This window comes from Lutjanus erythropterus, chromosome 15 (genome assembly GCF_056507025.1).
Source record: "Lutjanus erythropterus isolate fLutEry1 chromosome 15, fLutEry1.hap2, whole genome shotgun sequence".
NCBI lineage: Eukaryota > Metazoa > Chordata > Actinopteri > Lutjaniformes > Lutjanidae > Lutjanus > Lutjanus erythropterus.
Genome location: NC_139331.1, coordinates 16804823 through 16830495, shown reverse-complemented (window position 1 = coordinate 16830495; position 25673 = coordinate 16804823). Strand labels below are relative to the sequence as shown.

The 25673-nt window shown below is 39.6% G+C and overlaps 2 protein-coding genes across 2 annotated transcripts in view; both read right to left on the bottom strand.

Annotated features, from left to right (window-relative positions):
• Positions 1-1824: 1824 nt before the first annotated feature.
• rnf217 (ring finger protein 217) lies at positions 1825-15763 on the bottom strand. Its single transcript, XM_084737540.1, has 7 exons — positions 14729-15763; positions 8207-8428; positions 7885-8049; positions 5889-5986; positions 5694-5797; positions 4267-4338; positions 1825-2084 (listed from the first exon to the last, which is right to left on the bottom strand). Exons 1-7 carry the CDS (start codon positions 15650-15652, stop codon positions 2005-2007), a joined length of 1665 nt encoding a protein of 554 aa, XP_084593666.1. The 5' UTR covers positions 15653-15763; the 3' UTR covers positions 1825-2004.
• A 6013-nt stretch (positions 15764-21776) lies between these two features.
• The window catches only part of nkain2 (sodium/potassium transporting ATPase interacting 2), a 116295-nt gene continuing 112398 nt past the window's right edge, over positions 21777-25673 (bottom strand). The window contains exon 7 of the mRNA XM_084737450.1: positions 21777-24408. Within this exon, the coding sequence (XP_084593576.1) occupies positions 24399-24408 (10 nt within the window). The 3' untranslated portion in view covers positions 21777-24398. The remainder of the gene's footprint in view (positions 24409-25673) is intronic.

Below are 25673 nucleotides of genomic sequence, written 5' to 3'. Positions count from 1 at the left end.
TATCACGGCAATTTCCTGCTGGAAAAGGCTGTCTGATGGCTTAATAAAGAAAATACAGCATACACTTTAACTGGTATTGTGTTTTTTTTTGGCTAAAATAAGTTTTACTGCACAGTAGTAGATTGCTTAGCTTCCTACACTGGTACTCCTGCTACTTCTACAAACTGGGAACATGTCAACCGCCATCTACTGTAGGTAATACACTGACTATGGATAAGTACTCCATTTCAAAAAAACAAACTATCCCTTTAAAAGGTTAATCTTACAGTAAGCTTATCCAGGTTAGCCAAGAATATTTAAGCATCATCCTTCAATCTCTCTAAGTCTAGTATATATTATTTTGAATAGTCTGTGCTTGTCAAACACTTAAAATCTCAATGAGAACTTCTCATCATCATGTGAAAACTGAATTTATAGCTGGGGACGATGAACAAATTCATTATCCAGCTTTGTCGCATCTTTGAGATGTCATTTTTCTGTCATGGCTTGATCCAAATTCAACCTTGCAGTTGCCAAGTGCAGCACAAATGACTGAAGAAACTTCTGCAAAAGTTCAATAACAAAGATATTATTTCCTCATTATTTCTGTTTTTCATCTGTGACCACCTCCTATCCTCTTCACACTCTTCCAACAGTCAGTGTTCATAATTTCTGGTATCTATCCAACGCTGTCAAACATTCAAAACCTTCCATCCACAACATTCATACTATAGTATGTAAAGCCCGACCAATAGGGCCTGATTTTGGCCTATTACAGATACATTGTTGTTGGCATATATTTGGCACATTTTCCAGTATGCACCGATTTTTTTTTTTTTTTTTTTACAGATCACATAATGCATAAAACTATGCTTTAGGTTAATCAGATTTAGCACAATGTGGAATGTTTATGAGAACAAGAGGAGCTCATTGGTAGGAGTAAATGCCAAGATGTTATACTTGTTTCACAACCTGCCCTTAATTGACTGACAGAGTTAAAATAGTCAGTTTTAAATGTCTGATCAACTTAAAGTGTAGGACTCCTCGTAGCTTGTAATTCTCAAATTATAATGTTGCATTTGTCTTGTGCTCCTGCAGTGTTCCTGCAACCTGCCTGAGTCTTCCCCAGACTGAGGAGGAGGGAGTCAGGGGAAACAACTCTCTTCAATTAAAGACTATATATGAAACAGGATTTCAACCTACTTCATACATGGTCTATGGCTTTAGTCGCTATTTGGACTGCAATACTCATTTTTGGAGGCCCAATTGTTACATATTGCTCCTTTAAATATTCTTTAATAAACTTATTTGTTCAAGAAATCAGCCTTCTGAGTAAATTTGCATAGCCATATTGGTGCACATAGAAAGGGTCTATTTTCATTCCAGCTTAAAAAATTTCACTATATCAGCTACCATCGGTAATTTGTGAATTTTTCTTAAATTGGTATTGGCCACAAAAATCCCATATCGGTCGGGCTCTAATAGTACGTCATCATAGCAAGCAAACCAATAGGCTCCAATTAACACATTCTCACACGTGTGGCTGTAAACAAAACTGCGCCTGTCTTTTACCCGTGTTTGTTCTCCTGAAAGTTAGATGTTAAATGTGTCACAGAGGAGTGAAAAGCTGCAAATATACCGCTGAAATCCCTGTAATGTGTCACAAGGACACAAGTTGGCCAGGAAGAAAATTCTCTGTTGACTTCATCTCGTTGAGATTTAAGGGATTCAAACACTTTAAAAGACAGTGGTTGCTCCAGAAGTCAACTTCTTCTGCTTGAATGTCCCGATAAAGCCCATTTTGCAGCAGTGGTCCCGTGAGAAACAAATACCCTTGACGTGTGATTATCCAGGCATCGCTTTATTGGTTTATGTACTTCCCTAATTGCCGGTGTTAATTTCGCGATTGTTCCGCTCAGACTTGTGCGATGACTCAGGCTGGCGTGTTCGTCCCTGAGGAGGTGGGGGCGTCGTCTTTCAAACTGTGTGTGCGTGGCCTGGAGATGAAGAAGGGCAGGGCAGGTTTCAGATCCAGCGTCCGGAGCCCTGTGTGCGCTGCTTCTTCCTCCTCTTACACACATAATAGACCGGGAACACGACCAGACCTGCAGACAGAGCAGATGAAGACAGAAAGATCATTAGAACTATTTCTAATGATACTAATGATAATTTTAATGACCTATTACTAGCTTTGTTGGGTTTTCTATAGGGATTTGATTTGATTATCCCATCTTATAGCACACTGCAAACAGCTTTGGCATTATGTGAAATTAATTGAGCTGAAAAAGACAGAATTGCAGCACGACACTGACTCTAATAACGCTGAAAATAAATATGAATCTGCCATCACGGCACGTTAGCCTGCAGCGGATCATCTGTCAGACATACAGACACGGGGAAGAGATTAACACTAATTACAGTTCAGCTGAGGCCTCAATAGTTCACAATACTGTCTGGCAGAGTGCACACAGAGGGCAGCTGGAGGATATCACTGGTAAAAGTAGCTGCAGGATATAAAAACCAGTGACCCAGAGAGTGATAACACAGATGTACATCTTTGGCATTTAAAAAAAATATTAACTGTTTGCTTCTATTTTACATAAGGACGTATGCACATTATGTTCATGCATGTAACTGACAGGGTTCCTGCAGGTCTCAACAAGTTAAATTTTAAACTTTGCATGACCATTTTAAGACCATTATGAATGCAATTTTTTCAACACATTTGTTTGGTACAGACCCCAACAAGTCTCATATCATCATGATTTTACTTTATTTTTTTGGATAAAATGAAAACTGTGATGCAAAAATGATCATTCCCACTAATCGTGAATCATATCACAATCGCAACATTGATCAAAACAACTGTAATATGATGAAGAGATGCCGCATTAGCCAGCCCACCATTTCTTTCACCATTATCTGGGTGTTCTACTGGTTCCATGATGATTTTGTTTTGCAGTTGTTCCACATGATTAACACAAATCATTTCCCTAAAATCCAAAATTAACGTCATAATCCAATCGATTTTTAAGGCCTGTCAAAATTGTATTTAAGATATCAGTTTAAGTGTGCGTCATATTTAGAACATTTTCACCATTTCACTTTTCCATCAAACAGCCTTTTCCAACCGCCATTATGAGAGACAAATATTGCTCTCTCCAAGCTCTCCTTAAGGAAAAACAGCAATTTTACTAAGGCTGCACCTTGACAGTTGAAGATTCAAATCATCAGTCAGATCTATCAGTTGACTGAGATTCCTCCAGTCAAGCAGATGTTTTTAAAAGTTTTTGGTGATTCAGAGAGAATTATAGAAAGAAGATAAAACTGACAGAAACTTACAAAAAATCCACAGGGATGACATTTCAATGAGGAATTATAAATAAAGGGAATCATAAATATAATTGTATATTAACAATTATTAAAAAAATCCTCATGACAGTATCTGCTGATGAGAGAAGCTGAAAGAAGTGTTTTTTTCAGCTTAGCTGTATCATTGTACAAAGAGACATGCAATAGCACAGCAGGCTGTAAACTTTACAAACATAGTCTCTAAATCACCACAAATGACTACACTAACTGTAATGTAAGATGAGAAGAGTGATAGACGCGGAGTGCAGGTGTCAGCTGGGGGTTGACAGTGCAGGCAGATGTAGGGCAGATGATGTGCTGTAGTGGAAGACAGCGGTGGAGTTTTATATCTGAACTGTTGGAAGGAAAATGGAAAATTTAACTTTGACAAAGAAAGGCAAAAAAAAAAAAATCTGAGTCTTACTAGTAAAACATATTTGTGTAGGCTGATATAGGAGTTTACTGTGGGGCTGAACTAAAAAGAAAAAAAGAATTGTCGAGTATCTGAATTGGACAACCAAATCTGATTAGACTAACAAATTTCTGAGTTGGGTACTGCTCTAAATTTAACTTTACAGAACATGTGCTGCCATAATCAGTTAGTTTGTTTGTGTTATTGTCTAACTTTTGTGTTTTAAAAGGTTAGTTCAGTTTCACCAAACCAACCTCCATCTACTATAGTTAGTACACTGACTATCAATAGCACCTCATACACTTCAAATAAACTATTCCTTTAAGCACCTGTGGAAACCCTGAACTGAGAATGTCAGGAGTATTTGTTCTATGATTATTTGCACAGAAGTGCATCTGTTTTGCTGTATGGAAGAAAATATCTGTAAATAGAGTCAAACTATTTAGGTGTTATCTGTTTACCGCTCTCACTGGAGCCTAACCCTGATTAATGTGCATGTGTGTTCATGCGTATAATTATGTTACCTATCACCAGTGCGAGAGCTCCGAGCACCACGACCAGCAGAATGACCACAGGAGCTATCAGCACTTTAGTGGCTGCAGAGGAGAAAAAGCAGAGAAAGAGAAAGGAGCAGAATAATAATCATTCATAATGAATAAATGTCAGATGGAATATAAATTGCATGATTCAAAATTAATATGTTGTTTTGTTACGTTCTGGTTTAAATTTGAATGCATCTCTGCGGAATATTTAAGATATTCTGCCACAAGTGCATCAGTTTAACTGAACACTAAGCAGATTTTAGAGAGAAAAAAATCAACTCCATCTGCAGTGAAATGTCCCTTATTACATACAAAATCTGTGCTGCTAACAGTCCATGTCATGACAAGCCACAAGAGCTGTAATGGGTAAATGTTCTTGTTAAGGGACAAATTAGCTCCCAGTTCAACGGGCACCCTGCTGATATAACTAGCTGTAGCTGTCATGGAGAGCAGAGCCAAACAAATCTACAAGAGGAGTTCAACTTCCTGGAGGCTTGTTGTTGCCTACATTTGTTAACTGTGAATGGATAATTGGAACTAACATAATCTGATTATGTGACACTTCCGCGCTTCATTATTAAGGTCTCCTCAGTGGCCTTAAGTATGGAAGTTTTCATTGCTGTTGCTATCAAGAGATGAATCCATGTCCATCACAGTAAGATGTGTTTGGTCACAACAGGAGTCTCAGCAGGACATTAGGCAATGCAGCAACATTACATTTTAAGGTTTTATCCAGTGCATAATGAGAAATAAAAATATCCCACTGCTTTTTCTATCATTATTGCTCTCTCTAATCTACAATTACAATCCACAGCTGAGTGCAACATGGTAAATCTGCCTTATTCTAGGTCATGGGCATTCTGGGCGACATAGGAAACCACTTACGAAAGCAGAATTCCAGACAATAAAGCAGGTTGGGGGAATGTAAGTACAACAGAGAGGTAAACTGTTCATTACCAACAATGCTGGTGAAGCCACTTTGACAGCATAGCTTTACAAGCAACCAGTTATTTCACACTGGAAAAAATACAGCAAAGGTACACTAGGGCAGAACTCTAGTTTGGTTATCAAAAGCTGCCAGAAAAAGTTGTTCAAACTGTTTGTATAAAAAAGATAAAGCTGACAATACATATGTGATATGAATGGGAATGCAATAATTTTGTAAGAATTTTGGATTTTTGAAGCACTGGACAAATGAACCTTTTGACATGATAGCGGACGTGGAGGAAAAGTCAGAGGATCATTAAAGTCAGTACGATTCATCTTCTAGGGACCCAGAATGTCTGAAGCTCCTGGCTACACATTCCTCAGTCAATTGAGGTTAAAAAGTTTATCACAGTTTAGAGAAAGTTCAGATTTAAGATTCTGATTCCTGACACACACAGAGACACACACACACACCAACTTACCACAGACAGACCCTCTAATAAGCCGTCTCAGATGAGGTTTATCAGGTAGATAGCGATACTTGCATCCAAACACGCTGAGATTGGATGTATGGTCCCCAAAAAACCTGAAAAAAGGACGTTTAAGATGAAATTACATCATCGCATACAAAGAGGTGGTAAAGGCAGACAGAGAGGAGAAGAATTTTAAAAAGTTGCCTTAGGTGTCGGTAGCGCTCTCCACAGCGGTAACAGAAGTTGGTGTTACACTGCGTACATGTCATATGATCACATCCCTCTGTACGCTGGATATGGATCTACAGGCAGACAGAAGTAGAAACAGATACAAACGATTGATAAAGAGCTGCATGACTTCCACACAAAAGTCAGATGTTCTTTTACTCTAACCAAATTTGAATATAACATTATGTTCTGCTTCCAGACTCAGGATGATACTATAATGACCAAGTTGAAGCTGAATGATCATTTTAGCTCAGTTTAATGTAAAATGGGTGCCACTTCCCAGTCTCAGCAGCAATAAAATGCAGCACTAGCAGAGTTTACTCTTATGTTCAAAATCTAAATTATAAACATCTGGTTCAGCATCTATTACTGCAATACGCATGCAGCAGTACACTTAATGGATCTGTGCTTTCTGGCTGCTGTAGCAGAGAGCAGTCTCACTATACACTGAGCATTAAGTTCAGCTGTTCTCAGCCTCTTTTCCAGCTAAACACAGCATGACACCAATTTGTTGGCTTCACAGTCAGACAGGATCCTCTCTTCTGCTTCCAGACATGGAGCATCAGCACGACGCACACAGATGGAAAGTGTTTGCTGCTGTGAGCAAACAGTTCCCATCAACTGCTAATTAGCTTAATCTATGGCTTGCTTTAGTCGTCTTCTGACAGTCAAATTAGATATTGTGTAGACTAACTTAGACCAAGCTTGAGTTATGACTGTGAGAGTGAGTCACCCGGATTTGGTTTTGTGCGGCTGAGACATCATTATTTTTTCAATATATTCTCTGTCTCTGCACCGCTGTTCTACTCTTCTACATGCACTTTAAATCTGTGCCTCCATCTAGTCCTCTAGAGTTCTCCATCCATCATTTGTCCTCACTCTCATTCTTCTTAGCCTTCATTGATTTATTCATCTACAATGATTCCACCCTCCATCAGTCAACCCCCCTTCCGTCTGCACACACCCACCTTAAATGCCATGTAGTTCCACAGCAAAACATGTAAGGGATAATGTACAATGAGCAGGTCATTATTGTGAGGTAAAGCCTGACAGGGTGTCTTTATTTGGCCATAATAACCCGCCCATTGTAGAAAATCCAATTTCAAAAAATCTGGGACATTGTGTAAAATATAAATAAAAACATAATGTAATGATTTGCAAATATTTTTCAACCTATATTCATCTGAATACAGTACAAAGACAAAATAATTAATGTTCAAACTGATTAATGTTACTTTTAACTTTAATGTAACTTTGTAAAAATACACTCATCCTGAATTTGATGCCTGCAACACATTTCAAAAAAGCTGGGAGAGGAGCATGTTTACCACTGTGTTACATCACCTTCTCTTTGAACTGCACTCAGTAAGCATTTGGGAACCGAGGCAACTAATTATTGAAGTTTCTCAAATTATTTCCGGTTCTTGCTTGATGTACAACTTCAGGTGCTCATGTGCTACACATTTTCAATGGGAGACAGATGTGGACTGCAGACTCGCCAACCCACAACGCACTTTTCCTTTTTGCATCAGTCCATCTCAAATAATGTTGGGCCCGGAGAGGTCTGCAGTGTTTCTAGATGTTGTTGATTTATGGATTTTTTTTTCTTTTTAAATATTTTTTTGGGTGGGGGCTTTTATTCCTTTAATTTATAGGATAACTGAAGATATGACAGGAAGGAGGGAGCAAGAGTGGGGGAATGACTTAGTACATGGGGCAAATGCTCTACCAACTGAGCTACCAGGCCCCCTGATATATGGATTTTGCTTTACATTGAAGATACACAACTTTCCCAATCTTTTTGTTGCCCCGTTCCAACTTTTTTGAAATATTCTGCAGACATCAGCAGCAGCCTGCTATTCAAGAAATATTAGACCATAGAATGCCATAATTAAACAACCAGGATCACATACTCAACAAAGCCGTGCAATAAACATAACAGCTTGTAATCTCTACCATCCCTGGGTCTTACCTTGCACTGTGGACATTTCTGAGCATTTCGCTGTCCGTGCTCTATGACACTTGCCCAGTTTCGTAGTAGCTTGTCTCCTTTCCTGTAGTCACGACATTTGATTCCATTATGCCACGGCGCATGGCATTTAAAGCACCACACAAACTGGCAATTGCTACACTGGATCTACAGTAGGGACAGAAGGCAGTAAGCACATGTTTACATTACTCTTAAATGTATATACATAATACTGAATACTGCAGCACTGTGTTACTATATTTTGCTTTTGAATAGCTGGTGTTCTGTGCAGTTGGAGGCGTGTGGACTGGATCTGCCATCTTACCTTGTACTTGTGCTCGGACCGGTTAGGGTTGTGCTCCTTCAGAGAGGTGAAGTGACTGCACTGGGGGCAGGGTTTGGTGCTCGAGTCCAGCTGACTCAGCTCCAAAAAGTAACGATACTTTGCCACGTCTTCACTCGCTAAATGGGAAATCACCACTCCCTCCTCCAGGTAGCCACTGCACTCTGGGATAGGACAACTGATGTAAGGTTTGGCTATTCGCACCTGGGAAGCATCACAGTCAAGACAAAAGTGCTTATTACAAGGGGAGAATGAGATTTCAAATGAATTTGAGCACATCAAGGATTTACAATAATCAGAGTTGTCACAATACCAGAATTTTAAACTTCTATGCAACACTCAATACCTTTTTTGATACCACAGCAAAAAGAGAAAAAGTCCTAAGCACACAAAATATTTTTTTTTAAGTTAAGAAAATGAACAACAAGTGCTGAGCTGAAATGAGGTCTTGAATGAGCACTTCAAGGATTTTTTTTCTAGTGTTGCTATTTTCAATACTATAAATAACAAATATTGTACTGTATGGACTGTAAGTAAGTATGGATACTTGGATACTGGATATTTTTGACAACCTTTCAAAAATGTATGTTCATGCATCATCACCTGCTCCACAGTGTGTGTGTGTGTGTGCGTGCACTCTCGATCTGTCTATCATGGGTTTCTTTATTGTTGTGGTGGACAATCAGTGCCAAACCTACATGTGGAATACATCAAGTTTATTTCATTTGACCTGGACATGACAATAGCATTGGAATGCCAACATGTAACTATGTAGTTAGTATTTGTAACCTGTCCACGGGAGATTTTTTCAAGCTAAAAAATAAGGAAGAACAGAAAGAGACAAAAAAACAAAAAAGGGGAGTGAAAAATACAGGTGTAAAATACAATACAGTAACATACAGATGGATCTCTACGGGGGTATTAGGTATGAGAACAAAGTTGTTTCTCTTTTTAGATTTAACACTGCTATTAAAAGCATTAAAACTGTGTTGCATTTTCAACTCAGTGGGTAGACAGTTCCAAAGTTCTGCTCCTTTAACAGGCAAGAGACGCCTGCGTGCCGACTCTACTGGAGTGCTGGTATCTTGCAACAAATTCATTAAGCAGGGAAGGAGCATGACAATGTAGGCATTTAAAAATAAGCATTATGTTGGAATAGCTCAGTGGTTTGCAATTTTTCTCTGGCATGCTTCCCTTCAGACGCCAAAAAAAGCAACTTTTTGCTAATGTGATTCAATTGTTTATCAAGTCTCAGTACTTGACCTTGTCAACCTCACTGATTACCTCATTCTTCATTTTCACCATAAAGGTTTAATCTTCGGGTTGTTTACTTTCATTATATATTATTCACACTGCTGATGGAAAATGGTTAATAATTTAACAAAGAGAAGAGGGAGGAAAAGGTAGATGACTGGAAGGCTGAGGGAGGCAGCAGAGAGAGTGGAAGTTAATATGTATCAAAGCACACACACACACACACACACACACACACACACACACACACACACACACACACACACACACACACACACACACACACACACACACACACACCAGACCAAGTGCTCATCAGACAGTTACACCACATGTACCTCATCCACACACTATTCATTGCCCTTAGGGCCTTACATTTTAATGCATGCACACAGGACAGAAAGGATGCTCTCACTTTCAGGTGCACTATTTCATAATCTTACATAAGAACACACATTTTCCTTCATTAAGTTCACACCTAGGGTTATTATAAACCAAAACAACAGAAGTGTTCATTCAGATCTCATCTAATCTGATCTAGGATACAGTAAAGTCCCCCTGTGAAGTTCATCTCTTATTCTCCTGTTTCCGTCTCACCATGTAACTCCCCTTCTTGTCTTTATTTCCTCTCAGGGCATCTCTTTTTCTCTGGTTACATCTTTCCTTCTCTTCCTCATTTCACATTTTCTCTCTGCTCACACTTTTAGCCCATCAAAGCCAGTGAGACCTGCTGCACCGACACATGATAAGGCATTTTGTCACTGTGTGTATGTCTGGGAGAGACGGAGTGTGTGGAATGACAGCAGACAGAAAGCAAAGAACAATAGCATCAGCCTCTGATGGTGTTACACCCAACATCCCCTACAGCACGTGTATACACACACACTCACACACACACTAAAAGCCTATTACATGATTATGAAAATGTATCCTCTGCAAGCATTAGAGCTGATGTGTTAGCATTGTTGCCACAACACTAACACTGGGATGACCACTGCCAGACTGGTTGGACGGGTTTGGACTGCTGCCACTCTCACGTGTGTCACCACACACCTCACCATGCGTGGCGTGTTTAAAATGTGGTTCTACATTTTTATGGTCATAGGATCAAACTAGGGCTGCACCTAACCATTATTTTCATTATCGGGGTAAACAGTTGAAATAATTAACTTAAAGTAATGGATAAATCATTGAAACAAGTAATGGATAAACAGTTGAGAATGCTCGGCTTAAATAACAGATAAGAGATTAAATTTATTAGCTACAAGTAGCAGTTGAAACAGTTAGCTGAAATTCTGCATAAACAGTTAAAACTGCTGGGTTAAAGTAACAGAGAAACAGTTGAAACTTCCAGCCTCTACCATTCCAAGAGGTGGCAGTATGAATACAAACCACAGAAACATATATATTGACAATCCAGTTGTATGAAAAATGTATTGTAACAATATAATTTTTTATACAATTAATGTTGTTCAAGAACATCCAGTTTATAACCTATTAATAAGACCATATTTGGAACACAGTTGAGTTAATAAAAGGGTGGTAAGTAAGGAAAAAAAAATAGTAAAGAATGATGTAGAGAATCTCATTTTCCCAGTGAATCTAAACACATCTAATACATCTAAACACCTAATGTGGTTAGCACCAGACCATTGCATTCCAGTTTCCTGCTGCTTCCATCTTCCCTGTCCTAGTGAACCTCGAGCAAAGTACTGCATCCCCTCCAAGGGTCCTGTCTGTGACCACATACACCGATCTCTCTTGACATAATGCTTACTGTATCCACTGAGAGTAAACACTAAGCATGTGTGCTAAAGTAAGTTTGCAGTACATTAATGGAAAAAAAATTCCACCTACACAGAACGGTTTACATGACCCTTATCTCATTCTCAGTGCTCTTATCAGAGTGTGCTCGTCTCTGTGCCAATGTGGTTATTCATGCCCTGTTATCAAAGCATGATAATTGCAGATAAAAAGTAGTCAGGATGACTGATAAAAAACTGTTTTTATCTAAACAGAGTAAAGCAGATTATAGTAACAGTAGCAAGGACTGTAAGAGACTGTAACCTCTGTTCATGAACGAGGCACTTAAAAAAATCCATCCTGAAACACTTTAGCTCTGTTAGAGAGCAACGACTGGCGATCTGCCTTCAATTGCTGAGTCCCTATTTCCATGGCAGCTACACTGAATTAATGGAAGTGAATGTTTCATCCATCTATTATTCATTTCCTTGTTTTATATGGGTAATCATCACCACAATCAATGAACAGGAGCTCTCACTGAACTTTTTATTTTGGACCAACTTTCAAAAGTCATGCAGAAGTCTACTGCAGAAGAAGACAGAATGCACTGTAGCCACGAGATACGCTGTCCCAATCGTGACCTATTTTGGCAGACTTTTACTTTGCTATTGTGCTGCTCCCTCCACAAAAACACACACTGCCGGGATGCTCTGACATATTTTTTGACATATTTTCTGCCATGAGCAAAAGGCATTTTGTGACGTGAACCAAACAATGTGGACAAACTTGAGCCAAGCAGGGGAACACACTTATGCTTTGTCGGATTAAACTGTACTAATTACGCACAACAGAATACAAGTATTGTATCTGAGGGTAAACTATTCCTGAAATAGGTGGGCCTAAGAGAAGGGCATTCTACGAATTAAACGCAAAAGCACACAAATAAGCTATTGTGAAAACTCTCCTGGCCCAGGTCACAATTTCTGTGCAGAATGTGTCAGTGACCCAGATTCACAGGAAAACAGTTGGTATCACAAGATGAGGAGACCTGCAGATGTTGGCCTTGACATTTTAGTAATAATTTCATAAAACATTGTCCTCATTAAAGCCAATTTAGAGGCTTAAAGGGATATTCTGGATTTTTTCTTGAAGTGGGATTGTATGAGGGAGTAATCCATGGTCAGTGTATTACCACATTTAAATGGGCAACGTTTTGCCACTAGGAGTCGCTCTCACATTAAAACAAAATGAATAGTTAAATGAAGTTGCAAAGTACCATTGGATAATGAGAACTGTTATCATCACTACTAAACAACCACTGTAGCTGATGGAAATCCATCTGATTTGAAATAATGTAATGGACGAGGTAATTCATGTTATGCCTATAACGAGTGACTACTAACGAAATACACCAACATAATATATAACACAATTCTAGCATTTTTAGACATTTTAACATGGAAAAGTTAGATATTATAGGTTTAAGTGTGTACTTATTGTAGAGTATTTTCTCCGCTTTACCTTGAAATCAGACAGCTTTTTTGGGAAACTGCCCTTCTATAGCAGAAGCCAAATATTGCTCTCTCTAAAGCCATCAGACTCCTTTTGCAAAAACAGCAATTTGACCTTACAGAACACAGGAGTTGCTGGTCTCCTCCTGACTCAATCTGTTAGTTTGTTTGTGTTATTAGGTGACTTCAGTGTTCAGAGGGTTAGTTTGGATTCACCAAAGTCACACAAGAAAGATCAAGAAAAGTCCAGCAGAGTTCAGTCTGAAAAAGGGTGTACTGTGGTCAAAGCGCAGACACATCAAATGGTGGGCTGGTCCTGCAGAGAGTGCACTGAGGAAAATCCTTCTTTATACAGTATAGGCCTTTAATATCAAATTAACCTTATCAAGTTAAAGGAAAATATTTCAACAGTTTAGCTGAGTTTAGTGGGGGCGTGTCGCCTGTGTAGGTAACACACTGACTATTGTTAAGTACCTTAACCTCACTTAAAACATCTGAATTAGTCCTTTAATCAAAAACGTGGAGTCAGAATATGCAATGCCAGCTCCTGATGAGGGCCCCAGATATTTTTTAATGTTTCCCAGAATGTCTAGCCATGCCTTCTGCCTTGGGGTAGAAAAGATGCCAAACATCACACATAAAAAGTGTGACAGAGAAGATTTTGTGTGTGTCTGTGTGTGTGTGTGTGTTGTTTTTATATCCCAGCGGAGATTTAAAACTGGCTGCACACCAATCCATGGGGACCTCCTGTGACTGTGGGGAGCTCCAGACTGTGTTTTGAGGGTTGAGACTTGGTTTTAGAGGCAGGGTTAGAATTAGGTTAGGGTTAGAGTAAGGTTTGAGGCAGGGACGCTCAACTTACTCAACTTTTCCTGGGGCCAGATTTGGCCCACCGGCCGCAAGTTGACTGGTTTAGGGTTAGGCTTTCAGTTGTGATGGGTAAAGTTAGGGCAGGGGTCTGCAACCTTAAGGTTATTTGGCTAAAAAAAACAAACAAAAAAAACCCATATCGGTCTGGAGCCACAACTATTAAATTCTCTCTTTTCCTCAGAGACTTTTCTGTTTTGGATTTGGCTCCATAGGTAGCTTATGGAGACTATGGAATACTTATGGAGGCTCCTAGAGCTGCAACGATTAATCAATAAACTGATTATGAATTGATTATTAAATCAATCAACAACTATTCTGATAATTGATGAATTGGTTTAAGTAATTTTTAAAGAAAAAAAATCAAAATTCCTGATTTCTCCTTTGCAGACTGAATATTTACAATTATATTTCTAATAATACTTTTGGTCTCTTCACTCCTCAATGACAGTAAACTGGTTGTGAGTAAAACAAGACATCTGTCATTGTGGGTTTTGGGAATACAATACCATAATCTCTTAATACAATTAACTACCAATCAATTAATCAAGAAAACAACTGACTGATTAACTGACTATGTAAACAAAATAATCAAATCAAAATAATCATTGGTTGCAGCTCTACCAGCCACCATCAAAACTTACAGGGAAAGACGCCAGGCTGTGGATAGAGGCCATGCTGCTCATTTTTGCTGAAGAAATATTCAAACTTTTTTAGTGTATGGGCTACACATTTTTTTTTACAGTTGGAGAATGTAAGAATATCTTTAGACCTACAACAATGATAACTGAAAGTTAAACTCTAATGGATTACTTTTTTTTAGGATGAGTCATTTCCATATACTTTTTGCCAAAGCCAAAGGGAGCCACCGGAGAGGGACAAAGGAGCTGGTTGCAGACCCCCAGGCTAGGATAAGGGCCTAGGGAATGCATAATTGCATAATGTCCACCATAGAGATAGTGATACAAACGTTTGTGCGCGTGCGTGTATGTTCAGCCAGCTGTTGTCTGACCCAGCACTGCCTGGTTCTGGGACAGACTCAACCTCAGCACTATGACACTCTACTTCTGCACTACACAAACCCCCCCCACCCATCCCTTTTCACTCCCCCTCCCTCCCTCCTACCAACCTGGGAGCTGACGTAGAGTTTCAGACACTCATCACACACGGCCTTCCTGCAGCAGGGCAGGGGTGCAATGGATTTGCCTTCCAGGCACACCCGGCAGCTCCGCATCTCTTCACCGGCCTGTACGGCGGACAATCCGTGGGCCATGTCCCCGAAAGGATCCACCAGGTCGTCCAGGGTGTACAGCGTCGGGTCAGGACTCGAACCGGCGTCTTCCTGTCCCGTCTCCAGTTCCATGTCCGGCGCGTCAGACGTGACCGTTTCATCGTCTGTGATTCCTTTCCGTTGACTGTCGTTAGCGATGCAGTAAACGGTGCAGTAGACGTGTTCTTTACTGTTAAAAGAGTCGTTTAAAGTGCTGTCGCCATCGCTTTTATGATGATACTGGACAAATTCAGCAACAGAAGTGGTCAAGTCGCTCCGGGTTGGCTCGTTTTCTACCCCCGCGTCGCCCGTTTCAGGGTCCGACTTCTTACATTCGCTCCCATAATCGTTAGCGACCTCGTTATTAACGGTTACTTCGCTGTTTTCAAGCTCTGCTCCGCACTGCATTCGACTGTTAGTGTTTAAACGGAGAGAGGGAGACTTTGACACGCCGAAATTCCTCCTTAAAATCTCCACAGCGCTCGCCCTCCTCCTCTCTCCACCTCCTCCTCCGCCGTTGCAGTTGTTGTTGTTGTTGCCCTTCGCATCCCTCTCCTCCTCCTCCGACTCCCTGTCGCCTCCGTCCAGCGACAACCGCGAGTTTGACCTGCTCAAATCTCGGACCGACCGCTCAACTTTGCCAGCGTCCGTGAAGGAAGTTTCAGCTGGCAGGTTGCGGGACAATCTCGCCCTCCCCTCCTCGAAACTGCTGATAAAACTCGGCATCTTGCAAGCGTCAGTTATCGGTCCGTCATCTTCCATCCCCGTTATGGCTCTCCCCATTTAGTGAGCGCTTCTTCTCTCCCGCACCGACCCCTGCCTGTCTGTTCCTCTTATCCAACAACTCCTACTACCAAAACAAAACAAAGCAGCAGCAGCAGCGGCAGCGCAGCGCTTCCGGGTGTCGTCGTCAGCGTGAAGGAGAGCAGTGATAGGCCGATGGGAAGCCTAGTGGCGGAGAGCAGCCCTGCCAGATTATACTGGCACAAACAGCAGGCTAATGTCACACTGTATCACAACATGGAAGCACATTTCCCCCTGTGTGATGAAAAAAGATCCTATAAGTCATTATGATGAAAAATGCTCAAATAATGACATAGCTTATCATTTTTTAGAAAATTTCTCATTGTTTTGATACATTTTCTCATTTTTTACAGACACCAAGTCATTATTTTGAGATGCCAAGTCATGCTGATATATTAAGCCATAATTTTCAAACACCAAGTTAATGTTTTGAGATAATAACTCATTATTTTGGGAAAGCTTTTCATTTATTTGAGAGACTCAGTCATTATGAGTAAGTTTCTCATTATTTTGAGATACTAAGTCATTATTTTGAGAAAAGAAATGGACTTATGAATACCTTATGAAAAAGGAGACTGGAGACCTGGATAACCAAATAGGCAAAGTGGGCCTTGTGGTCCCCTTAACTCCAGGGCCCCCAGAGGCTTCAGCTTTACTGTGTGTCGAATGGTTTGATGTATATAAGCGTAGAAAAATTATAAGAAAATGGGAAATAGCAAGTGTGTAAACTAAAAATATGTGTTTTATTCTTCAATACATGACAAAAAATTATATAACAAAAATGCATGACAAATAAGAAGCACAGCAGGTTATGTAACATCAATAAAAAAATAGACAAAACAGAAGCATGACAAAATTAGAAATGCAAGAATTATGTACAAATATATTCTGTATGTATTGCACAGTTGAATTATAGACCTTTTCTCATGGCAGCCATATTGACATGAAATAGCAGGGTAAATACAGCTGCTTCTCATGATACTAAGATACTGTTTCATTTAGTGCAGCAGAGCAAACATGCACAATAGCAGTAGATTTGGTTTGACCAGTAGAACAGGACCTTCATTAGAATCATTGGTAGCACCTCTGTTTACCCGATTCATTTATGTAAAACAGCTGCTGTGAAAAATGTTTAATGCAGAGTATTACAAGTATAATACAACTGAGTTACTGCACCAACTTATTGTAATGAGAAGTCAGTATTGCACAGTTGGAAATATAAATAATAAATAATTATGTTGTAGCTGCTGACAAGAGTAAAATAAGCCCAGGGGCCAGTGTGACTCAGAGTGTCTGACACGAGGGAGGAGTTGTGAAGTTGGGTGCCCACAGGCAGGAAGGACCTCCTGTGACCGTGTGGTGCGTCTCAGTGGAATCGTGACTTGGACAGCATTCTCCTCGCTGACAATACTGTAAGAGAATCCACCTTCAACCCTACAACGTCACTGGTCGTACGGATCAGTCTGTTGAGTCTGTTGGTGTCTGTTACCTTCAACCTGCCGCACCAACGGGATAGCATGGGCAACAGACAACAGACTCATAGATCATCGTCAGCATTGTCCAGCTACATAACAATGGATCCTGCTTTATTACCTAAACTTCAGGTCCTTGGCATGAGAAGAGCCCTTGGATCAAAATCTTATCACAAGACTTAAATATATTGCATATCCCTAGAATAATTTAAATGACCACATAGTAAACGTGGGGCCAGGAAGTATAATGGCACAGAAAACTGTGTGCACTGTACTGAGGAGTGTGAGGACTCAATAGAGCACTTGGATCTAATTTTCGTCATGGGACAAAGTTATGGCAACAGGGCTGCAGTGATTTCTGGTAAAGATAACTGCCTCATACATAAAATACATAATTTGTGTGCTATTAATGCTTAATATCGTCTGTTATCATGGATGAGATGTGTCCAAGGCTGCACAGTAATGTCTGCAGTTTGGAGCTCATTAGCTGGTCTTCCACTTAACAGCAGCTTTATTAAAGATTTCAATTATTTATTATCAATTGTATTGAAATGTTTAGAGGCAATGGTAGAAGTGTGTCGTAACACAATGCAACTTGAATTACTTACTTGTTATTCAGTGAAATTCAAAAGCTGTTTGAATGTTTACATTTTGTTTTTCAGGTTTAAGTATAAATTTGACTAAACAATCATAAGTCCATGAGGTCCACTTAATTACTTTTCCAGGGGCTTTCACCCACCAGATGAAGTTTGCACAGTTGTCATGGAGATGGCTCAGCTGTCATCGTGTGACCTCACATGTTCTGAACTGTGACATCTCTATGACAACTGAGCAAACTCTACAGGGACTGTGAGATGTAGTTGAAAGCTGCAGAAAAAGTTAGTAAGTGGACCTTGTGCAAGGATTGTTTTGTCAAACTTCTGTTTCTAAGGTCAAGTGAATCTTTACACTGAAGTAGAACTATGTAAAAACCCCAAACTGCAGTTATATCACTCATTTCTAGGTATAAAAATTTCAGTTATTGCTGCTGTTGCTTTTCTTGGCAATAGACAGGTTTTCACAGTCGACAGTCTGACTTGTCATAGCAGGAAAAGCACAGCTGAAGCAAATTTCACTAACAATGGTTCAGATCCATCCAAAATATCCCAGTAAGCCATGCCAGGGAGCCGGTAAGCACAATACCAGGACCCTGGAACCAGGTTATGTTTAATATTATCTGTTGCACCTGTGCCTTTCCTGCTATTAATCATTTAAATGCATATCTTCTATTTTTCCTCTATTTTATTTTGTGCCCTTGATTTTATTTAAAACTTTATCTACTGGGATTTTTATTTACTGAGTGATGTGTTTTACTTGATTTACCTTTTTTTTTTTTTATCCTGCGTCTGGTGTTTCCTCACTTATGACAGCATTTCTTCAGTTTCTGTGTTTAAAGAGTGCTCTTCTGGGTTATTGTTTTATTATGTGAAGCACTTTGTGTTACATTTTGTATGCATCATAACTACTACAAAAGTACTATAATACAAATAAAGTCTGACGGTTGTATACTCGAGTGGTGCAAAACCTTTCAGCCATGCATGCACATCTGCCCTGCTGCTGATCTTCAGCAAGGCACTCAATCTGTCCCCTGAAGAAGTCTTCATCTCCTAGAAAAAATGTAGTAGAGGAAATTACATTGTGCTAGTATTAGTGTTTCTATTATATCATTGTTAGTGGTAGTATTTTGTAATGGCATGCTGGTTCTAGGCTACATATAGTTTTTGAAAGGTTGTGGATCTATTACTTTTCACGGCATCACACACACAATCCTCTTCTCCAGTAAATCACCCCTTTAACCAGAATTAATTTCATTTCGACAGGGAAAGTGACACTTGAACACATAAGAATGTGAGTAATTTGGATGGACACATTTTTAGTTCAATGCTGTTGGCACAACTTTCAAATAAATCTAACTAGGGCGCCTGTTAAATGGGTTGTTAGCTCTGTTACAATTCCTCATTAATGCCATAGGGCGCAAGCCACGCGGTAATTAGTTTGCTTGTCCTGGCTGTGCCCAATTGGTTTTTAGTGGAGAATGCCAACAATGTTAAAAAGCCTTTACAATCGCAAGTCTCAGCTTATTACAAAGAGCCAGAAAACCCATCAGGCATTTTCTGGAGTGTGCTAGTCCACATTAAACAGGTCAAAAAGTGGGGATGCTCTGCAGGCTGCAAATAAATATTTAAACTATTTCCAATCTTGAGCATTTACTCCATCTTAAACTGAGTGTAGGGGCGCCCCTATAGCTCAGTTGGTAGCGTCCGCCCCATACTGAGGCTGTTAGTCCTCTGCAGCGGCTGCTGGTTCGACTCCCAGCCCTTTGCTGCATGTCATCCTCCCCTCTCTTCACCCTGTTTCCTGTCTGCTCTTCAGCTGTCCTATCCAATAAAGGCAAAAAAGCCCAAAAACATAACTTAAAAAAAAAAAACTCAGTGTAATGCATCTGCATAAAGAGGGCTTTTCTTTCTTACTTTAGAGGTTTTTAGTTTTAATTGGGGAGATGTTTTATGTTTTACTTAAACACCATTATTCTCAGGGATTACTGTAGCAGTAAACACTGAATTTACCTTTGAGCGCTAGATGAGGATGTAGAAATACCACCCACTCTACTTCTCATACTGATTACCGGTATGTTTAAGCAAATGAACAATGGTGCTTCCTGGAAATGACTCTGTGTGTGTGTGTGTGTGTGTGTGTGTGTGTGTGTGTGTGTGTGTGTGTGTGTGTGTGTGTGTGTGCAATTATACTCTATGACTGGTCAGGATGTGTAAATCAACTGAAAGAGAAAGCGATCAAGGTTTTTGAATGTTGCCCTTGGCCGTCTTTTAGGATCCTGTTTCAACAGGTTTAGCCTCGTTTCACTCATTTTAGAAAGTGGAAAATGTTTGGCTGGACAACAAAAGACACCCTCAACCCCAAAAGAAATAACTGAAAGTAAGTCACAACAATGTGTAAAAATGTGTCAGAGAACAGAGGACACAACAGACGTTCCTTCTCCACTGTCTACTTTATTCCCAACTGTCTAGTTTATGTACAGTCAGTCACCTGCGGGAAAACCATCATGAAAAGAGAAGGAGTTAAACCAACAGAGATGGTTATAGTCAGTGGTGAACATTAACAAATCAACCCAGAGCCAGAGATTGGATGTCAGTGACATGTTTTATGATTATGTGTTATTGCATTCTCTCCTCTAACACAGCTCGATTTTGTTTGAGTAAAATAAAGAAAAAGGAACACAATTTCAGTTGTTATCTACTTACTTAAATAGGTAAGCTGAGCTGAGCTGTGGAGACCCTCAGGGCTCTATCCTGGATCCTATACACTTTTCTCTTGCATGTTATTCCTACTTGACCATGTAATGCAATTATTGACATAACCTTGGCCATTTATAGCTGTATTTCCTTATTTAATAACAAGCACAAGCACCAATGACAAACCTTTTAGACTTTAAAACTTATTCTCAGTCTCAGTCAGCTTCTTTAATAAGTCATGGGATCCAACATCAGTTTTGGTTACTTTTTAGTACTGAGTTGAAGTGGATGCAATCTCCATACGCAGATATCTGCAAATGAATGCAAAAACAAGGGACAAGATTTTGTTATTGTAAGACCTCCGAATATTGGTTGTATGTTGGTTAACAGTCCGTGTGGAGAGCAAGCGAGGCAGAACTCACTGACCGAAACACTGTCTCAGAAGCCCTAAGCAATTGTCTGACAACAATTTAGATTTTTTTTGTTTTGTGGCTTGACTGAATATTTATTGACACAACTCAACAAAATAACAGCACCAGCTTCTTCTGGAAATGTTTAACTCTCTCTGTACAGATGTGCCTTCTCACAGCTACAGACAAAAGCTCTATTGACTGTTCCAAAGTCTAGATGTGATCAAGCCACTGTGAAGATAAAGATAAATGTTCATCTGTGAAGATTCTGTCTTTCAATGATTACTTTAAAACATATTATTGCGTTATTGCTGTTCATTGACAATCTAATGAATTTCCCTTCTGTTTAAATTGGGTTGTGGTTGTGGCTTCACAGGTTCTGGGTTCAGTGTTGTTCAGTTCACCATGACACAGAAAAGTACAATGTGCTGCAGTACAAAGTCTGACACACACACTCGCACACATACACACACACACACACACACACACACACACACACACACTTTAGTCACATTATATATCTGAAATCCTTTCTGATTTCGTGAGTAATTGCCTCAGTCTGTTGTTATATCTGCTGGATTGATGGTCGGTCAGGTGATACTGAATTGATCAACTCATTAAGACAAATAAATTAACAAATAAATTCATAGTGTGTCATTTGCTATTGACACGACCAACTATCTTTTTCAATTAAGCTGCTAAATAATGGATGTGTGACCCTTTTCACTGCATTAGCGCCTGATTTGAATTTTGAAAAAAGACACTTTATCCACAGTCATTTGATTTATTACAAAAACAATGTGTGGTGTTGGTTGATAATTTAAATATAAATGAATATTGTAAAGTTAATTAAAAATCAGGTGCTGAAGTGAAAGTGAATTTGCAGCCCTGACAGAATGGCTAATGAAAGAATTACAGACTATAGTGCAACTAATTCTCTTTCCTTCCTCTTTTACTCTCATTTCAAATACACTGTACAATTAGAAGAAATAAAACATAGTAGTCCCACTTGTACACAACATCATACATTAGTAGTCAACTAGAAAAAACAGTAAACACGGCCACATGTTGATTAAAAAACGTCTAGAAGTTCAAAGTTACATTTCATCGTTTTACATTGTAGTAGCTATTTTTACTCCTTTTACTCGGCAGACGTTTCAGACTTCAGTGTTATTTATAGAAAAATCACAAAGTTCACATTTAGGACTCTTTGAAGAGAGCTGAGGAGCATTCAACAAACCAAACAGTTCCCATTTTTAAGTAGCTAGTAGTTAGTCACACGCAGCATGAGATTAAATACGCAACGACTCATGCAAACACACAAAATGTTGTTTCTGTCCCTCCAGAATAACTGTCAGTGGAGCCTCACAGGGCAGCGACTCTGAACGCAAACCTGCAGAGTTTTGTTACAAAACATGATAAGTGGCAGACGGGGGTGGAAGCTGGACTTTGAGATCAGTTTGTAGAGGAGGAAACAGTCTGTTAGTCCATCCTTTAGTAACGAGAAGCCACCGAGAAATGTTCCTTGGTTGACAGAAAAGGCCTCAAACGTTTTGGTCCAGCGATTTCAACACAAATGCAACACATTTAGTCACATTTCCAGAGGGAATCAGTTGCTTTTTCAGAGCAGAATAAAATAAGAAAAAAAAAAACCTGCTGGCTGCCTGGAATGCAAACTTGATTTTTTTTTTGTAATAACCTGAGACCCATTATTTTTGGTCCCAGTCTGCGTGGCTTTCAGAAACCAGGCTCTACAGATATCCTTGTGGTGATATAGTTGGCACTTTGAACATTAAAATTTGAGCAGTGAGGTGAAGAACAGAGGGGAAGTTTGCTGCCAAGTCTCATCTGGCATGTCTCTGGTATAATGTTTGTCCTCGTTAGCCAGCAGGCGAGGGCAGACGTGTCATCGAAGATTCAGCCTCTGTCATTTAATTTCTACTCAAATCAAAACAGTAAATAATTAATCAAATAATCTGACTTAGAAGCTTCTGCTTCCCTTATGATGACAACAGCCATTTGTCAGATTTTTGTCAGATTTTTATGGTAAAAAAAAATAACGAGATTCAGGCCACTCTGACTGTGATTGTCATTCTGTAAAGGGTGTGTCTTTTCTCTTTATTTTTGGCTGCTCTTGAACTATTTCTGATATTAGGAAGAGGTGGATGCTGCAGATTGGGCTGCAGAAAAAGGGAGAAATTTACCTGCTGAAAGAGATGAACGAGTGACAGCAGAAGCTTGGCATTGAGAGCTACAAAAGGACTGTTGACTGACCTCAATCCCTCTTCGGTGGCTGTTTTCTTTGTCATGTTCTGTCTCTATCTACCTCTGCCAGTCTTTCTCAGATGGAAGACAAAATATTTAGACAGGAAGAGACCAAAAGACACATCTGGAATGACTGCCCCGTCTGGATTAACATAGCAGAAAACACCCTGTGGCCTTTGGGATGCTGCAGCTAAAAAAAAATGTCTCTCCTGTCTGTCTCCGTTTGTCTACCTGTTACATCTGTCTCTCAAGTGTCCAGTCTTTCTGTCCTGGCAGACTGAATGTCTATTGTAAACATTAAGCTTCACATTAGTAGTAAAAAGTGGTAATACATCTGTTATGTGTGTGTGTGTGTGTGTGTATGCGTGTGCATGCATGTGTGGATTCACATATGCATTATTTAATGTATGTGAATGTGTCTGTTTCTTGTACACATGCACATATGAAATGTTAATCTACACATCACACTGTTATTTAACATTCAATGTTTTGGATGAAACAACAGAATAAAATGTGCAGCACATCCAGCCCATGACTTCTACCACTGCTTTGTCACCCAAATGCACCAAAAAGTTAGAAAAAAGACATTTGACATTCCTGTATCGGTAGTCTTGTTAGTAGATGCTTGATGATGGTTGGAAGTCCAGGCACAAAGAGCAAAAATCTCCAGAGACCGTTAAGAGACGCTCATCTCTCTGGGTTTTTTTACACTCTTTGGTCGGGCATATCTGCACATGAGAGCTGTTAGATTCCACAACACTTGAGCTTGGGCTCGATATTAACATATCTCTGACAGCAGAGCTCTATGACTTCTCCTCAGAGGCCTGAAGAAACGCGTCAGTAATTCACCAATGAGTCGTGGCCTCTTTGGTTTCCTTCACAATGCAGATACCCGACGGCACAAGAGGAAGCAAGCAAGTCATTGGCTCCTGATTGCGTTCCTCAGAGACCAAAAAAAAAAAAAAAAAAAATGCAGTTGTTGCTGGAGCTGCTGCCTGTACTGGTGTGGTGGCACACATGTCCTGCAGTTACTGTGTTCGACCACACGAGGCCAGTATTTCATCAGGAACGGACCTGACTCCATTTAAAACAGCAGACAAGCAGAGAAAGGAAGCAATCTGACCAAGTACTGGAGGGGATCTGTAGGTTGAGACGCATAATATCTTCGGTATCCTGTCTACTTGTCTGTGTCTCGGTGGTTGTTTATTAAAAGACAGTTGGAGTAGTAAAAGCAGGATGTCAAGCAGTGTTGATTGGTAAGGCAGCACTCCTGAAGTAGCTCCTGGGTTTACTTTGACCTGTATGAAGAGAGAAGAGCAGAGGAGACAGTTATACAATAAATGCCTGAATCCCTTTTATTGCATAAGTATAGATTTAAAGGTAAATGTTTATGCAAATGTACTGCAAAGTCATAAACAGGAGGCATGTTGAGCCTCAGAATGACCACATAAACAACACACAATATATGTAACATTGTCATACTGTCCACTTTAAAGCTGCTTGAGAAAGTTGAAGCCTAATTGAGAACAGTAAAGATTATGAGGTTTATGATGAAATGCTTAGCAGTGCATTTGCTCAGCATCGTCCTTGATAAAGTAATCCACTCATTCAAATAAGGCGAACAACATAATGTTGCCTGATGAGGACATCAGAGGCACTGTGTATTTTATAAAAGATAATAATACTCAAGAGACAGATTAACACCCATATGGGTGTACTGGCTGTGGTACTTTCAGCCAAATTATTGACAGCAAAAAAACAATAAAAAAAACAAACAAACAAAAAAACAGGAAAAGCAAGAAAAAATGTTGTTGCAACCAGTAGTTTATGATCACTAATGTTAGCAAACAAAAAAATATTGCTACATAATGGACATGACTAAGTTAGCTTCACAGAGCTTGACTCTTCTTCACTTGTGCTACTGTTACAGTAGCTTAGCATTTTAGCTAAATGCTAAAGAGAAGCAATTATAGGAGTTTTTGTAGTTTAGCATTTAGCATTATTGTATAACTAGCATGTAGCTGCTGTGGCTGCTATTGAGAAAAAGTTGCATATTCTCTCTTACTTGCACAAATAAACTTCTATATCACTGATACCAATGTAGCCTTTATAGAGTGCTGCAGAGTCGAGGTATTTTTGTGAGCCAACCCACTAATTACCATCACTCTAATTCCCTCTACAAATATCCGATGGGATTTTTCCATTAGAGCAGAAAATTTATGATACATGTTTTGTTCCACAAGACAAATGAACAACTCTTTTATGATTTTATAAAGTGTAAATGCAATCGCCAGAAGTAAAAAGCTGACGTTAGGCTATAAACAAACTGAAGTTTAATGGCCCAGGCACTCTCTGTAGTCTCATTTAGCCACTTGTGAGCAACTGCCTTTTCAAGAAACTTAAAAGCTTCAAACTTCACAAGTTGGATATTTTCTGATGTATTTCAAGTTGTAGAACAAAACGTGAATATTTCATGAGCTTGCGTCAACCACCTTACTTCAGGCATCTAACCAAAAACCTATTGACTTCAAGACACGGGAACTGAAGGTGCTAATATGCTAAC

Coding starts and splice junctions, on each gene's coding strand:
- rnf217 (XM_084737540.1), bottom strand. CDS start 15,652: ATGGGGAGAGCCATAACGGGGATGGAAGATGACGGACCGATAACTGAC. Junction 4,339..5,693: donor TATTAGAGGGTCTGTCTGTG/GTAAGTTGGTGT, acceptor TCTCCTCTGCAG/CCACTAAAGTGCTGATAGCT. Junction 2,085..4,266: donor AGCTCTCGCACTGGTGATAG/GTAACATAATTA, acceptor CTCTGTCTGCAG/GTCTGGTCGTGTTCCCGGTC.